The 16,055-nt window shown below is 38.2% G+C and overlaps 1 protein-coding gene and 1 non-coding gene across 4 annotated transcripts; both read right to left on the reverse strand.

The window, feature by feature from the left end:
- Positions 1-35: 35 nt before the first annotated feature.
- Positions 36-6,316, reverse strand: LOC143473289 (uncharacterized). 3 transcript variants are annotated; one of them, XM_076970197.1, is made up of 8 exons: positions 5,949-6,316; positions 5,786-5,850; positions 4,826-4,944; positions 4,562-4,699; positions 3,715-3,739; positions 3,550-3,597; positions 3,298-3,409; positions 36-2,734 (listed from the first exon to the last, which is right to left on the reverse strand). In XM_076970197.1, the coding sequence occupies exons 3-8, from the start codon at positions 4,901-4,903 to the stop codon at positions 2,704-2,706; spliced, it is 432 nt and encodes a 143-aa protein (XP_076826312.1). In that variant the 5' UTR covers positions 4,904-4,944; positions 5,786-5,850; positions 5,949-6,316; the 3' UTR covers positions 36-2,703. The 3 variants fall into 3 exon arrangements, with proteins under 3 accessions (XP_076826312.1, XP_076826310.1, XP_076826311.1); XM_076970195.1 differs by having other exon boundaries at positions 5,786-5,872; XM_076970196.1 differs by having other exon boundaries at positions 5,786-5,878.
- Positions 5,556-5,627, reverse strand: trnae-cuc (transfer RNA glutamic acid (anticodon CUC)). Its single transcript has one exon. It is a non-coding gene; the product is annotated as a tRNA-Glu (tRNA).
- Positions 6,317-16,055: the final 9,739 nt, after the last annotated feature.

Genomic DNA, 16,055 nt, shown 5'->3' on the forward strand with positions numbered 1-16,055 from the left:
GAAGTTGTATGTAATAAGATTTTTAAAAGAAAAAAACGTAGGACAGCATTTTTCTCGTGAGTGCTCTCAACCTAATTTTGTTTCTCCCCTATTAAAAGTAGCATAGGTTCATTATAGTTAACATGTAAATATCTAGTATGCTTAGTAAATCAGACCTTTGCTGTTGATTTTTTATTTACTCATTGTTTTTGGTGGGCTCCTGTTACCTAAGTGATGGCTTTTCTCCTATTTTCTCCTCACTCTCTCTTGCTCGTTCTCTCTCACACACACCCCTCTGATAGACGTTTTAAAAATAAGTCTTTGGTAAATGCATGCACAAGGATCATGGTAGAAAAGGTTTTATTTGTAATCTCAGTGCATTGTCAATGTTAAAGATTTTATGAACCCATTTGAAAATGCTTCATATTGTATCAATACATTTGGTGACATCTTAAATTCATGTTCTCTGTTTTGTTAAACATTAAAAATGACAATTACATAAATGGCTAATGTTTCTAAGTAATCCATTTAAAGTATGCTGGTTACATTGTATATTCATTTTAAAGTTTCATAGTACTTATCAGAGGTGGGACCAAGTCAGTGTTTTGCAAGTCTCAAGTAAGTCCAAGTCTTTATCCTCAAGTCCCGAGTCAAGTCTCAAGCAAAGACAGTCAACTCAAGTCAAGTCTCGAGTCAAGCCAGGCAACCGTCAAGTCAAGTCCCAAGTCTGAAACTTGGAATTTCAAGTCCTTTCGAGTCTTTTTTTTTTTTACAGGCACCAACGGTTTATGAATGCTACGCTGATGCGTTTCTTTACTCGTTTTGTTGGTGTCCGCCAGCCAAAAGATGACAGATCATTTACATTTTATCTTCTCTTAATTACATAAATGTACTTGAACAAGAATGTTTCGTTACATCATTTTACACGAAAATAGCAAGCTTTATCGTAAGCAAGATGCTGTCATTACGAATGGTTATTCTAAACATTTGAATAAAATGTTTAAATGTAGACTAATAAAAGGTTAGGGTTATTTTTTCATTGTTTCCTGTTATTGTGGGGTCACGGTGTAGGCTACTATTGTTACCTGGAGATTCAGTGGGGTCACATATTCTGATGGCTGCCGTCAGAATTGGTGACCCCAGTTAAAAAGGCTCACCTCTACATCCCATTCATGATTTCTTTGTTGGCTGCAATGGTGAGGGGATGGTAAATCTTGTTTAAGTACATTTATGTAATTAAGAGACGATAAATGTAAATATAAACATCTGTCATATTTTGGCTCGTGGACACCAACAAAACGAGTAAAGAAAGTGCATCAGCGTAGTTTACGTAGCATTCGTAAAGCGTTTGTGCCTCTGAACAGAAACTGTGAAATAGCGCCCCCTGTGGTCACAAAACTCGACGGTCAAAGAATCTGGTGTAACGCCGGTCTGCGTCAGAAGGACGGAAATGAAATTAATGGGGCGCACTTTATAAATATTAATATGCGTTTTAAAATTTAGATTTGGGGTAAAAAAAAATCAAGTCTTTGCAAGTATACAGGTTCAAGTCCAATTCAAGTCCCAAGTTATTGGTGTAAAAGTCCAAGTCAAGTCTAAGTCTCTGAATATTTTTTCAAGTCAAAAGTCTTAATATTAATGACTCGAGTCTGACTCGAGTCCAAGTCATGTGACTCGAGTCCCCACCTCTGGTACTTATGACTTATAGATTCAGTATAAAAATATAATAAATACATGAAATAAGGCGTGTGTAGGCTATATGTATGTACATATACATTATTTATAAATATATATATAATGATTCAATATGATGTATATGATTCAATAACTAGAAACATTGTAAAAGGGACAACCTATGAACTATCACCACCTTATGCTTGATATGTTATCAGATAAATAAATAAATTAAAATTAAAAAGTACTCATTGGGTTTTAGGATGAAACCAGTCAGGGATTCATGGTGACCTGCAGGAGGCACTACAGTACCGTTTTCAGACCTACAAACTAAAGTGAACAGATTGGTTTGGACAACTTATTTGAATATAAATGAAAGGTTTTGGGAATAAAACAGCCATTTTGTGGGTAGGTTATACATGCACAGATGGAGTGCTTTAAATACAATACAAATACAGTACAAAATACAATTAGACTTTTTAAAGTTATGTATTCAATTGATTATGTAATTTCAACACACACCCTGTCCTTCTACGGTCAGGACCACCCACAAAGCACTATTGGGTGATAGATCACTCAGCACTGCAGTGACACTAATATGGTGCTGGCATGTTGTGTATAAAATTACTGAACTAGTAGGCTACTATTACTAGTCCTAGCCACCAAGCAATTGAGTCATACACTGCCATCATTACAAGCCGCTTCTTTGTTCTTTTTTGTGTCTGCAGCAGGAGGCGCTACTGGGTAAACTATAAAACAGTCTTGATATTATCAATGTTGAACAATTACTCATTTCGTTACCTTGCCTTAAATGTAGGCATCATTCAAACAACACTTAAATGGATAAATAGATATTTCTTTCAAAAGTATTAAAATAGACAAAATATTTAAATAAAATTAGTTAAATAACAATAAACAATTTTTTAAATAACTGCTAACAGGCAGCACTGAAGCGTTCTTGAGACACAGCAAGGCATGAGTGAGGCGTTCTTGTGAGTGTGTGTGTGTGTGTGTGTGTGCCAATGGGTATTCGCCCCTCTCATCGGGTCCTTAGACAACAGTAACATCCTTCTCAGACTTCCTGAAGGTAACAAAACAAATTGTTTGACAGTAGTCTAAACATGACTCACTGACATTCATTCATTCACACCGACTCAAATCACACCCTTGATTGTAACAGGCTAGAGCATTTTAATGTCAAGAGAGGAAGCTGGTTTAATTTAGTGTTTTGATTTAGCGGCCCCCTTTCACCCTGTCCTTTGATGGTCAGGACCACCACAAAGCAATATTGGGTGATGGATCACTCAGCACTGCAGTAACACCGATATAGTGCTGACGTGTTAGTGTGTGTTGTGCAAGCAGATCAGATACAGCAGTAAACAAGCAGATCAGACACAGCAGTATACAAGCAGATCAGACACAGCAAGGCTGTAGCAAGGCCCTATTTGGTAAGTGGAACTGATAAATGGACAATGAGTGTATCCACAAGGAGGTGTTTCTAATCAAGTGCTAGGTTAGTGTATATTAGTCAGTAGTTACATTGTGTATAAAAATTACTGAACTAATACCATTTAGCCCCCAAGCAATTCAGTCATACACTGCCATCATCAGCAAATAGTATGATCACACATTTTTAATGCTCACTTGTTGATTTTTGGTGTTTGCCACCTCGTGCACAACACAATCACCACCAAAATCACCATCGCAAGCGGAATGGTGACCGGCCAATGTACATGAGGATTTGGTGATTCAGGAGCTAAAGAAAGAAAGACATTAATACAATACAATACAATACAATCATTACAGACTTGTTCATTTCTGAGCGTGATTGAACACCACGCCCACATCAGCAATGTAATTCACAGGTGAACGAGGTAAATCTTTTCATCCACGTACATGGCAGTGGTCTCTGTGATGTAACATGTCCTAGGTTGGCTCCGTTAACTAAAAAAGAGATAAATCAAATTGTTTACATTTGCTCAAATAACAGAAGATAAAATCAAAACACATTGTGTTATATCTCATTTAGAAAAAAAACTCAATGTTTGAAAAGCATCTTACCTTTATAACAGATCAGACGTTTGAACTGAAAATGAAAACAGACACACATACACTTACTTTATATCAGATGTCCACATGGACTAAAAAATGAAACGTCTTTTGATGGCACAGAATAGCACTGTCACTGGATGTGCCAGAGGACGCACTGATGCCAACTCTCACCTGAATCTCACCATTTGAAGGGACTGTGAATACTCAGCCTGGAATTACAACTATAACAGAACTTTATCTCAACTATAAATACGGACTTCTGCCCAAGGAAGGATGGGCTCCGTTTTGAGTCTTGGTCCTCGCAAGGTTTCTTCATAATCCCTGCCATCATAGGGAGTTTTTCCAAGACTCTGGCTTGCAAATTAGGGATCTGGACCCATACGATTGTAAAGCTGCTTTGTGACAACATGTGTTGTAAACAGCGCTATATAAATTTGACTGACTAAGTAGAAACCACAAAATGTTAAGCTAATATTTTTATAATCAACGGTTTTATTTTGTATTATTTGTACATTACGTGAAATTAAATTTAAACTTCAAAATGTTTGTGTCTGCACGCATGAGAAGTGAGATACATGCACAGCGTTCCATTCACTTCCTTCTAAATTACAATAAATGACCGACAACCTATGTGTAGTTATCAGAATACGTGACGACACTAAACCTTATTTCTAGACAGCACATTCGTAGAAATGCGGTACAACTTGCGGTAACAAAATTCGACAGTGACTGGTGGTCTGGTGCCTACCTGGGCCACGTGACAACGCGACTCGCCCCCGTGCCCTTTCGCTCTAAATCGTCGCTGTGGCACGGAAAACCACACTGAATAAAGAATAAACTTTTAACGTTTTTTTACCATTGGTCTTGCACAGTTCACCTTCCAGCGTACTTCAGACGGGCAGGCGTGGATCTTCACACTCCGACGGATCATTTCTTCTACCATGCCATTTTGTTCAGGTTGCATTGGCATTGCATCAGCAAAAAGGGTATCGTTCTACAAGACAACATCAGTACAAAGAAGGCACAAACGTGGACAGCAATTAGGCATATATCTCAACTTTATCCTTATAAAATAATTTGTAGGTATGTCAGCTAATGTTGGTTACACTTATGCATTCACCGAGTAGTACAGGCCGTGTTCGCAGTGTTTATTATGCAAGACTTCTTCTGAGATGCTTTCATCCACCTCCAGAGTCATCGACCGATTCTCACATGTGACGTAGTGAACCTTGTAACAATCTGTAAAGCAAAAATGTACGTAAGCAACCGCCAACAAAGTTTTCTTTCTGTCTTTTTTCGCTGTCTCATCTCATCTCTTCGCTAGGACAGCGAGTTCAATTTACCCTGCCTTAGCTATGACTTTTCGCCATTTGGACTACTTTAAAAAAGCAAAAATGAAAGCCTACAGAATGTCGCTGTATTTTAATAAAGACCGTTATTGTCTACCTGTACGCTACTGTGGGTTTACAAACGCTGTAAAGCTTTTAACGCTGGAACGATTATGTTGCGTGGCATCAATAAATTCACAGCCTTAAGCAGGTTCTCCAGTGCAATGTACAAGTGCGTTCCTATTTTCTTAAAGAATATGTAAATAAAAATGTAAATGTGCCATATTTGTCAATTGTGCTTTTTCACCGCAATCGAAATTTGTCTTCCGCTTTTTACCCATCTGTGCAGTTAGAACACACACACTAGTGATTACTAGGGCACACCGGGGAGCAGTTGGGGTTAGGTGCCTTGCTCAAGGGCACCTCAGTCATGGCCTCAGGTCTGGAAATTGATCCCCCAAAAACCTCCGGTCACAAGACCAGTTCCCTACCACCAGGCCAAGATTGTCCCAAAAACTGGAGTTCCCTGACCGGGAATCGAACCCGGGCCGCGGCGGTGAGAGCGCCGAATCCTAACCACTAGACCACCAGGGACTGGTGATAAGCAACACAGATAGGTATAAACTTTATCTGTGCAACATGTTAATGTTAATTACGAAGTTTTAGATGAGTTATAAAATTGCATACTAGTGCTCTTCGTAAGCAATTCACTAAATTTAAACTCAAAAACGTACAAAACACCAGAATCCTACCTTCCGAGCACAGAGACGCGCTTCACAATGACAGCAGAACAAGAGATACGAGCTGGTTTTGCATTCTTCAGGTAAATCGAGGGTCCCCTTAAACTGAAAATAAATGACTGATCTTCACGACACGGTCTTAAGTCTTAAGTTCTTTGAAGGCAATCAGACCTACCGACAAAGAGTGACATGTGACATTATGGCAAACTGTTGGTAGTGTATGGATGGAGGCGTGGAGGCTCCTGCCTGGTTTATACTTTCGCGAGCGTCTCCAAGAGTACCTGGCTGCAGACCTCCAGCAGGAGGCAGCTCCACGCCGGTGCAGGAAGTGACGTAACTCCAGCGTGGGGCCGGAAACGGGTGTCCATGTATGGATTTACGATTCAGATTATTCAGAATATTGTGCTTCGCGCTTATTTTGATCTATTTATCGATTTATTTTTTATATATATTTTATAAAATAACTATGGTATTAGCAGAGCCTAGATGAATGGAACTCAAGGCTAAAAATACAGATTAAAACAGCTAGCTAACTATCCACTGGGCAAGCACATTAATTTAATTTAGGAAAGCAGATGAACGTATTGTGCTTAAAAGCGAAAAAAAAACAACTTTCCTCTATATTTCAATTTTTCTACAGTAAACAGGTTTAGCCAGTAAAGACGCTAGTGCAGGGGTCGGCAACCTATGGCACGCGGGCCACCGTTGGCACGCCGAGGCATAATCACTTCACGCTTCAGCGCGATGGACAAAGTCGTGTTTGCCGGGTTCATACACCTTTACAAGGTGGAATTAAAGCACTTGTACATCACTTTAAAGGTCTATTTCAATATTTCCCAGCACGTTAAACTTAATTAAGTTAAATATTTATACATATACTCGAAATGAATCGAAATAATTCGCTTTTTTATCACATTATTTAATGGTTGTTTATTTTCAAAACGCCCAATCTTAACGTCTTCACGTTCTCTCATGTTTCGTCCTGGAATTACAAGAGGCTCGTATTTGTTAACGTACACTGCAGTGCTCGCGAACGCTCGCGAAAGTATAAACGCTTTATTTTAAGTATAATTTTTTAATAATCTTGAAATCTTTCATTAATATAAAATTCTGTACTCAAAATAATCTCAATCACTAAAATATATATGTTTTTTACCTATCTGCATATTTTCCATTAAGTGCATACACCCCCGCCTCCCACTGAAAAATGGTTTGATCCAGCGACTAGAGGTGGGCGGATCGATCCAAATATCGATAATATCGATACCAACGCTGGTATTGATATTGAACAATACTCGTGTAAAAAGATCGATACTCTAGCTTTTTTTCTTTCCCGCACGCACTGACTATTATGCACGCGGATTCATCAAAGTCTCCTCTGTCTGTAAGAGCAGCGCTGCGTCACACAGCATGGAGCAGTGACCCGCCCCCCTCTTCTCTTTTGTTGTTGCACTGTCACGTGGCTCAGCGGCGCCAGCCAAACAGCCATGCAGGTAGGCTTAGCCTGGTCCCGCCCACTCAGCCTGGCCCACCCAATCAGCGCTCTCCTGGAGTAAACACTCACAGTAAGGAGAGAGACGCCACAGGAGTTTTGAAATGTCCGAGAGGAAGAAAAGTAGCCTACAGAAATCCGTGCAATATTATGCAATATTTACTGTAATTCTTACTATTTTATTATTTATAACATTCCTTTATTGTTAGAATTAATATTTGTAATATATTTGTATACATTTTGGGATTTTTTCACGTACAAATTCATAAAATATATTTTTTTCCACCGATCGAATGACGCAAAAAAACGGCGAAAAAGCGAAGATCCACAAATTATTTTTCAAATTAATATCTTATAAAAATCTGCGAAAGAGTAAAGCCGCACAAGCTGAAGCGTGAAGTGGTGAGGAATCACTGTATATATATTATATAATATATATAATTAAGACATTGAGATAATAACCTAGTACATTTGTAAAAGTGTTATCTAAGATAACATTAGATTAAGCTTTAATTATCCCACAACAGGGAATTTTATAGAATTAAAGCAACAGGCAAGTGCACATAGTGCAACAAAATTACATAAGGTTTGAAAGATATGAGAGGTGGACTAGAAAAAATATTATGAACAATTTAACTTCAAGAAAAGAATAGAAAAGATATCTAGTGAAGAGATCATTTTTATTCATTTTTGTATTTTTTGTGTATTCTACTTGTTTGGGCAACACTGTGGCTTGGTGGTTAGCACTGGTCTTGGGTTCATGTCCCTATCTGAGTGGAATTTCCATTTTCTCCCCGTGTCTACGTGGGTTTCCTCAGGTGTCTCTGGTTTCCTCCCACAGTCCAAAAACTTGGAAGTTAGGTAAATTGGCATTCCCTGACTAATTCTCCCTAAGTGTGTAACTGTGTGTCTCTGTTCAATAGAAAAGCAGGTGTCTGTGCATGAATGTGTATGTGCTTGTATGCCCAGTGGTGGATGGTGCTCTGCCACTAGGGTCTGTCCTCTCTCCACTTCCTGCACCCCATTCAGTCCTCAAGGGGGCTGTGGCATCTGGTAGAGTGTACACTGTGTGCAATTGGCTGCCGCTTCCAGTTGGTGTGTCATTGGTTGTGTAAGACTTGTACCTGTGTTAAAATTGTAAAGCGACCTTGGCTATCTTGAAAGGCGCTATATAAATTGAACATTCATTCATTCAAAAAAGATTTATTTTCCTAATGTTAAGGCAAACTTTGTTTTGTTACTGTTCCCTTGTTTCTAAACAAAAATATTGATTGTGATAATAAAGTATTTTGTTGTCACATACAATGTTTGGAGAAATTGTATCCTAGATCTTTTGGATCCTTTGGATCTATGATCTATTAAAAAGTATCGGTATCGGTATCGATATCGGCGATATTGGCCCTGTATTTACTTGGTATCGGATCGATACCACAATTCCCAGTATCGCCCACCTCTACCAGCGACGTAACCGGCTGGTACCCGCCCAACAGCGGGAAATACAGTGGTGGATAGTTAAAGTAAATACAGAAATCTGGAGCGCAGAAAAGAAGGAAAAAACATTTACCTGACGAATTTTAAAGTTGCATTGTGTTCCATGTTTGAAAAGTGCTGGAATTTAGGCTAAAGTACTTGAAAATGCTTGAAATTGTAACTACTTCGTTTCACAACAAATATCTGTCTGACTGAACAGTTCTCTTGTATTACGTTAACAAATACGAGGCTCTTGTAATTGCAGGAGGAAACACGAGAGAACGTGAAGAATATTGGGCGTTTTGAAAATAAACAACCATTAAATAATGTGATAAAAAGCGAATTATTTCTAATCATTTCGAGTATATGTATAAATATTTAACTTAAATAAGTTTAACGTGCTGGAAAATACTGAAATGGACCTTTAAAGTGACGTACAAGTGCTTGAATTCCACCTTAAAAAGGTGTATGAACCCTGCAAACATGACTTTGTTCATTGTGCTGAAGCGGCGCGCGCGAAGTTACAAAGGTCGAGAGGTGCACGACCTCGCGAATCGACAGCGCGTGAGGCCCTCGTGCATGGGCGGAGTCACTGCGATTACATCATTTTCGCTTCACAAACCCTCGCGCCGCGTCAAGTATAAACCAGTCAGCTGTCAGAAACAGCTTTGATGTGTGGCTATATTACATATTATACTATATGACCTAACACAAGGATTGTCTGCTACAGAGAAAATTCAAATGACGTACATGAAACTTTCTTGTCCCGGGCCCCAGCAAGACTGTCAACGGGCCTGGTTGCAGATATTTTCCCAAAATTTGGTAGAAATGGGAAATATTCTCAGGGTGAAATCTGCAGAAAGTGCAATTCGCTACCATGTCCCTTATAAACCATTGTTAAAAATGTTTTTGATGGATAAACTCTGTAAATTATTTTAAGATACTTCTTTCACTTTATGTATGACATATATTTTGCTGGCAAGGTCCAGATCTCTTTCCAGTTGAGGTTGTTAAAGATGGTATCCCAATAGATAGCTACATATGGATTAGATACAACATCTTTCTGAAACAGTGAGTGTATATGATGATTACTATTGTGTGATGTAGAGAAACATATTTTCCCTATTTCAAGATTGGTCCTGGTGTACTTTTAAATAGCATACTCACTCCACCAGGTATAGCATTTATAACTAATTCAGAAAAAGGAATTGCAACATTGAATTTAATTAATAAATCTTATAGTTACTAAATATTTACTAAATTCCTGATTTGTCAGTAGAGAGCCATTTGAGTTAAATAACTGATGTACCAAGAGAATTATTGTAGGTAAATTATTATCAAAACAATAAAGGATATTTAAATTTTCAGGTTGGTCCATTTTTTTCATTATATCATTCAGGCCATGCCATATATGACCTATGCTGCTATAACTCAAACCATGTAAGTGATCAACCCCTTATTTTTAAATGCTGTCATGGATTGAGGTTCCTGTGATGTGCTCCAAGTTTGGTTCAAATTGACCTGTCGGGGACGCTACTGTACACAAAAACCTCTAAAATCATCAAAACTAATGCTGCAATCCTGTCATGCAAAATACAGAAAAGTAATCTTGTTTGATTCAGACCAATGAGCCAAATAACTTTATAATTACATCTTATAACAAAAAGTATATTGCCTGACCAGGAATGAACATTTTATTTCACTAAAATTTCTTTTCATCGCTGTAATATCTGTATGGTAGTACTTTGGCTCCATCTACTGGCCAAATACTGGAAACTACTGAAAAGCTTTGCTTAGATGAAACACCTCGCAAACACATATACACAAAGCTAATCTCAGCATGCGATTTAGCATCATTTTTTGCCAATACATTTAGCCACATTTGATTTAGTGCCTCATCTCAGATAAAAAAAAACACTTCATACATTCATATCAAAGGTCAAACATTTGCTCAAAACAACACATTGGTTCTCTTTGGCTTCTTAGGCTCATACATGTGTGAACCTGCGATATCCGCTTGCGGCTAGATTTATATAATTTTTTTTATTAGTCTGACATGCATAAAAAATTAATACAAGTAAGTTTTGTTCTGTTAAATGAATCTTGAAACAAACAACTCAACATTTGAACAGTTAATTGTAATTTAATACCATTCAGGCTACAATTTAGCTTGGATTGGATAAATAAAGATAGGCAGTGATGTCAAAACATTCAGGTTATTCCACACTTATTTCCTTGTATGAAATCCCTCAAAACAGTCTCATCTATTAGTGAGTCTCAAAACAGACTGAAGAATAATTCAAGGGGTACCTCACCCTGCGCTTTCACCTCAAAATTCCCCATGAACATAGGTGGGACCCCTTGGTAATCCATATCCTTGCATTTCCAGATTCTATTCCTGCCTCTGACATTCTGTTTTCTTTGATAATTATTTAAACCTCCCTCATTTCCTTTGTTCCCTTCCTCGTTTTGTTCTTTTTCGCATTTTTTTACTTCATCTCACATCTGGCTCATATTCTCCTGCGCTGATGTCACTGTAAGTGAACTCTGACACACTGCCTATTGGAATATCCTCAATAACTTTATAGTGTGATGTTGATGATCTACACTGCCCTGGTTGAAAAAGAAAACACATACATGTGTACTATAACCCAGCAGGCACAGGACGTCACTTCGATGTCAGCCAGACATTGGCCTCCAACATTGGTCAGACGTTTAAATTTAGTTGAAAATGAAAATCGGGTTGACGTCAAAACCCGACGTCATATTAACATCAACATCCTACGTTGAGAAGACGTTGAATTAGGGTTGGTTATCAGTCAGTTATCGCTCAAAAATTAACGTCAGGTTGACGACAAGCTCCAACGTTATATAAGTGTTACATTTTAGTTGAAAATGAAAATCGGGTTGACGTCAAGATCTAACGTTATGGAGACATAAAATTAGGGTTGGTTATCAGTCAGTTAGGTTGACCTCAAACTTCACTACTGGACAGATGTTCATTTTTGGTTAGAAACAAAAGTTGGATTATCAGTCAAAAACCAACAATGTTTTTAATGTTATTTAGACATTTGACTGAAGTTGGAAATAAGTCAAGCTAACGTTACACCCCAAAGTTATCTTGACATTAAACTCTAAGAATAGATAGACATTGAATTTCAGTTGGAAATCAAAGTCAGATATTTGTCGAAAACCGATGTCAGGTTTTCATCAAGATCCAATGTTAGACAGATGTTGAATAATGGTTGGAAATGAAAACTGGATGTTAATTTATTTAACAATATAAACCCGAGTTATTAATTTTAAGCAGAGAAGTTAACCTTTACTAATGTGTGGATTAAATGGCATATACAACAGGATATCAAAACCCTTTTATTGAAAAGATATGCTTACCTTGTTTTTAAGCAGTATATTCACAAAACAAAGTTTAATGTAACAGTATTCAAAATAACTATACAGAACTCCACCACCAACAGAAATTACACAATCTCCACAGCAGTCTTTCAAAATAGTCCTTTAAGTTTTTTTTTTCTGCCACCTCCCCCCACTCTATCTGGGGCATACTTTAAACAAAAGGACACCACAGCTGCAATGTTTGCCTCTGTTGTATCCGTGGTCCTCTGGACACTTTCTGTAAGAATGAATTGCATTTGTAAATCTTTGAGTAATACAGTAATGTCACGTTGAGGACCCCGGCCCCTCCCCTTTGGGCGTGTGTTAACGTTGTCCACGTGCTTTGTCTGCGTCAGTGGATCTCCGTGGTTATGGTTATGTCGTGTGATAATCTGTCTCACCTGTGAATCGTCTCGTAATCACTTGGGGCTAATGTGGTTTGTCTATTTAATGTGCGTTCGCGCAGTGTCCTGTGCTCGTCGTTGTCTAGAGTCTACACATTACCAGTGTCTGTGTGGTGTTCTCCGTGCGCTATTGCACAATATTTGTTATTAAAAGTGACATCTGCTTCGCAAAGCAAGGATTCCCGTGTCTCGTCCTTCGCTCTGCCCGCGCGTCACAAGTAAGCAGTAAATCACCAAGTTGTAGATGTTGTTGGTGGCCATTCACATTTAATACATTCTTAGTCCAGCTGGCTAAATTTAGGCATAATTATGTGAATGCCAGCAGCTTCCTTTTTTCAAGATAAAGAATGTAATCGGGTTTTTCTAGTATCCACATGTTTATACTAAGAAAAGGATATATGCTTTTCACCTGTGACAACAGTGAAGTCAAACTTTAGCTAGCTAATATATTAGCTAATAGCTATGCTATTTTAGGCTATGAATGGTGCCAGTTAACCAAAAAGCAACTGCTGAGAACTAAAGAATCACATAAAACGCGAGCTCAATAGCCATGTCCCATAAAATAAAAACCCATGACCAAAATGAATTTATATATTTTCCTCACCTTCCTTCACCGTCCACAAACTCAGAACTCAGCTCCCGTGAACTGTGCATGAAGTCCAACAGGCGCACCTTAGTCCTGTATCTTTCCGCCGCATGACTTCAGAGTGGAGGGACTAGTTCTGTTGCCTGACAACTGACATTGCTTTCAAATGTTTTAAATTAGATGTCAAACATCCAAGTCAAGTATAGTAATATTATATCAATTATAATCTTATACATACTCATATTAATATCAGTATTTGATTATGTTAAAATGTTACGTCTAGCAGAAGTTATGATTCCGACGTTTACCAGACGTTGGGTTTTGGTTAACATAACCCACAACTAATTGTTTGTATTTTACATAAATTTGACATAAGAATGCGATGTTTGAGTGACGGTGGATTTTGGTTACGTATCATTACGACACAAAAACAACAAAATACCAGCGTCTAATGATGTTAGAATTTAACATCGAGTAGACATTAAGATTCCGACGTTTACCAGATGCTGGGTTTTGGTTAACATAACCCACAACTAATTGTTTGTATTTTACATAAATTTGACATAAGAATGCGATGTTTGAGTGACGGTGGATTTTGGTTACGTATCATTACGACACAAAAACAACAAAATACCAGCGTCTAATGATGTTAGAATGTAACGTCGAGTAGACATTAAGATTCCGACGTTTACCAGACGCTGGGTTTTGGTTAACATACCCCACAACGAACTGTTGGTATTTTACATAAACTTGCCATAAGAATGTGATGTTTGAGTGACGGTGGATTTTGGTTACGTATCATTACGACACAAAAACAACAAAATACCAGCGTCTATTGATGTTAGAATGTAACGTCGAGTAGACGTTAAGATTCCGATGTTTACCAGACGCTGGGTTTTGGTTAACATAACCCACAACTAATTGTTGGTATTTTACGTCAATTTCACATCAGGATATGATTTAGGTTAGATAACATCATGACTTAAAACCAACAAAATATCAGCATCATATGTCGTCACAATTCTACGTCAAATTGACGTTAATATTAGACGTTATCCTGACGTTAATTTTTTGTCATCTGACGTCATGACCAACAGTCAACCAAAAATCAACGTCTGGTGACGTTGGTGGCCAGCTGGGAATGTACTATCGTTGAAATTTGAACCTTAATGGTGAGCAAGAACAGTCAAAAGCAGTTGGGTATGGTATCAGAGTAGAGTACAAAGTTTATTAAAGACAAAAGACAGAAAAATAGAAAGATGGATCGATCCAGAGATCTTCATTACACACACCCAAGAGCAAGAGAAAGCTGCCCCCATCTCAAGTGTTGGGTAAGTTACATTAAAAATGTAATTCGTTACAGTTACAAGTTACCTTGTTTAAAATGTAATTGTAGTGTAATTTTTTGATTACTTAGTAATGTAACTAATAACTTTTGGATTACTTTAAGAGTATCAAGCTGATAGGGAATTGCTGACAGGCAATCACAGGAGGTCCACAAGAAGAGATGCCTGCACCAGGCATGTAAGATTCTCAGACTCCTGTCATTGGGCCATACTCTTGTCCGAAGGGTGGCTGGTTATTCTGTGATGGGCAGGGAGTGCGAAATAAAATGGAAGCGATCACAACCAAGTCTCAGGGAAAAAGGAGGGTTTAATGAAGAAGGTGTTTTTTTTTCATGTCAGACATCGACTAACGTTTTTTATGCATCAATACCAAATAGTGATAAATATTCATTTGATACCATCTGTCAATGTCTATAATAGTCATGTATGATTCCAACGAATACCTGTTTAGGACTTTAAACAGTTAATTTCATTAGCCTGTAAATCAAGCTAGCATGCTAATGGACAAACACATTCAAGTGAATGGTAGTAGCTAGCCCAGCAGGTAGCCAACTATGGAAACCACTGTTTGACGGCCAGCATACCTTGCTGTTAGCTCGCTTACAACCTCAATAGTGGTTGCCTTCTGATCGGAAATAAACCTCCAACCTCCGAAATTTACACAAAGGCTTGGAATAATCACAAATAGTTGCCGATTGTGGCACGTGATTCACATTTATTGACAACACATTGTTAGAAATTCGGCCTTTAGGAATCAGATTCAGGAGTCAGGAGACTGGACGGATTCAGTTTTGACAAGTTTATTGACACACAGAGCACAAGGTGGATCATGACCAGGGCCCGTATTTATCAAACTTCTTAGAGTAGAATTTTGGACTTAAGTGCTGAAAAATTATTAGATTTGCTCCTACTCACAGAGTTAAGTGTAAGTGCCAGTTATCAAAACTCTCAAGTATAAGAATCACTCTTACTCTCCTGAAAAGTTAAGACTGCTCCAGAGGACTCTTAAGTTGTTAAGAGTTGCCACCAGGGGGCTGAGATGGCACTGAAAAGACAGAAATGCATGCAAACCTTCCAAGAGAGTGCAAGTATTGGAAATGTTTGATAACTTTCAATTAATCAAACGATATAGACTGGACAGAGCAGGAATCATCTTTGTCACTGACTTGGTGAGAGATGTCATCTCACCTTCAACTACATGCAGCAACGCCATCCCAGCTGAATTAAAAGTAGTACTGATGCTTCGTTTTCTTGCTACAGGAAAAATGCAGCAGTGTAGTCCTAATGATTTGGGACCATCCCAACCAAAAATTAGCTGAGTCGTCATGCAAACAATTATGGCACTTACAGCGCCACACATTGTAACCCGTTTTATTTACTTTCCAACAACACCCCATGTCATCCAACAGAAACAAACCCAGTTTATGCAGATAGCTGGATTTCCAGGAGTTGTAGGTGCAATTGATGAGATGGAGAATCTGCGCTCAAGCCAGCAGGGTCGGGAATATGGCGTCAAAATAGGTCCTATAGTTCTTAGAATCAAAAAACAGAATCCATAACCAAGAAATTAAGTTTTGTAATTGAGAAAACT

The sequence above is a fragment of the Brachyhypopomus gauderio genome, chromosome 13, assembly GCF_052324685.1.
Source record: "Brachyhypopomus gauderio isolate BG-103 chromosome 13, BGAUD_0.2, whole genome shotgun sequence".
Taxonomy (NCBI): domain Eukaryota; kingdom Metazoa; phylum Chordata; class Actinopteri; order Gymnotiformes; family Hypopomidae; genus Brachyhypopomus; species Brachyhypopomus gauderio.

What these genes read in the sequence shown, in the direction of transcription:
- LOC143473289 (XM_076970197.1), bottom strand. Translation starts at nt 4,903, where the DNA reads ATGACTCTGGAGGTGGATGAAAGCATCTCAGAAGAAGTCTTGCATAAT. An exon ending in AACACGGCCTGTACTACTCG is followed by an intron (nt 4,700 to 4,825) that starts GTGAATGCATAA and finishes GTTGTCTTGTAG; the next exon opens with AACGATACCCTTTTTGCTGA. An exon ending in CAAACACCAAAAATCAACAA is followed by an intron (nt 2,735 to 3,297) that starts GTGAGCATTAAA and finishes TGTTACCTTCAG; the next exon opens with GAAGTCTGAGAAGGATGTTA.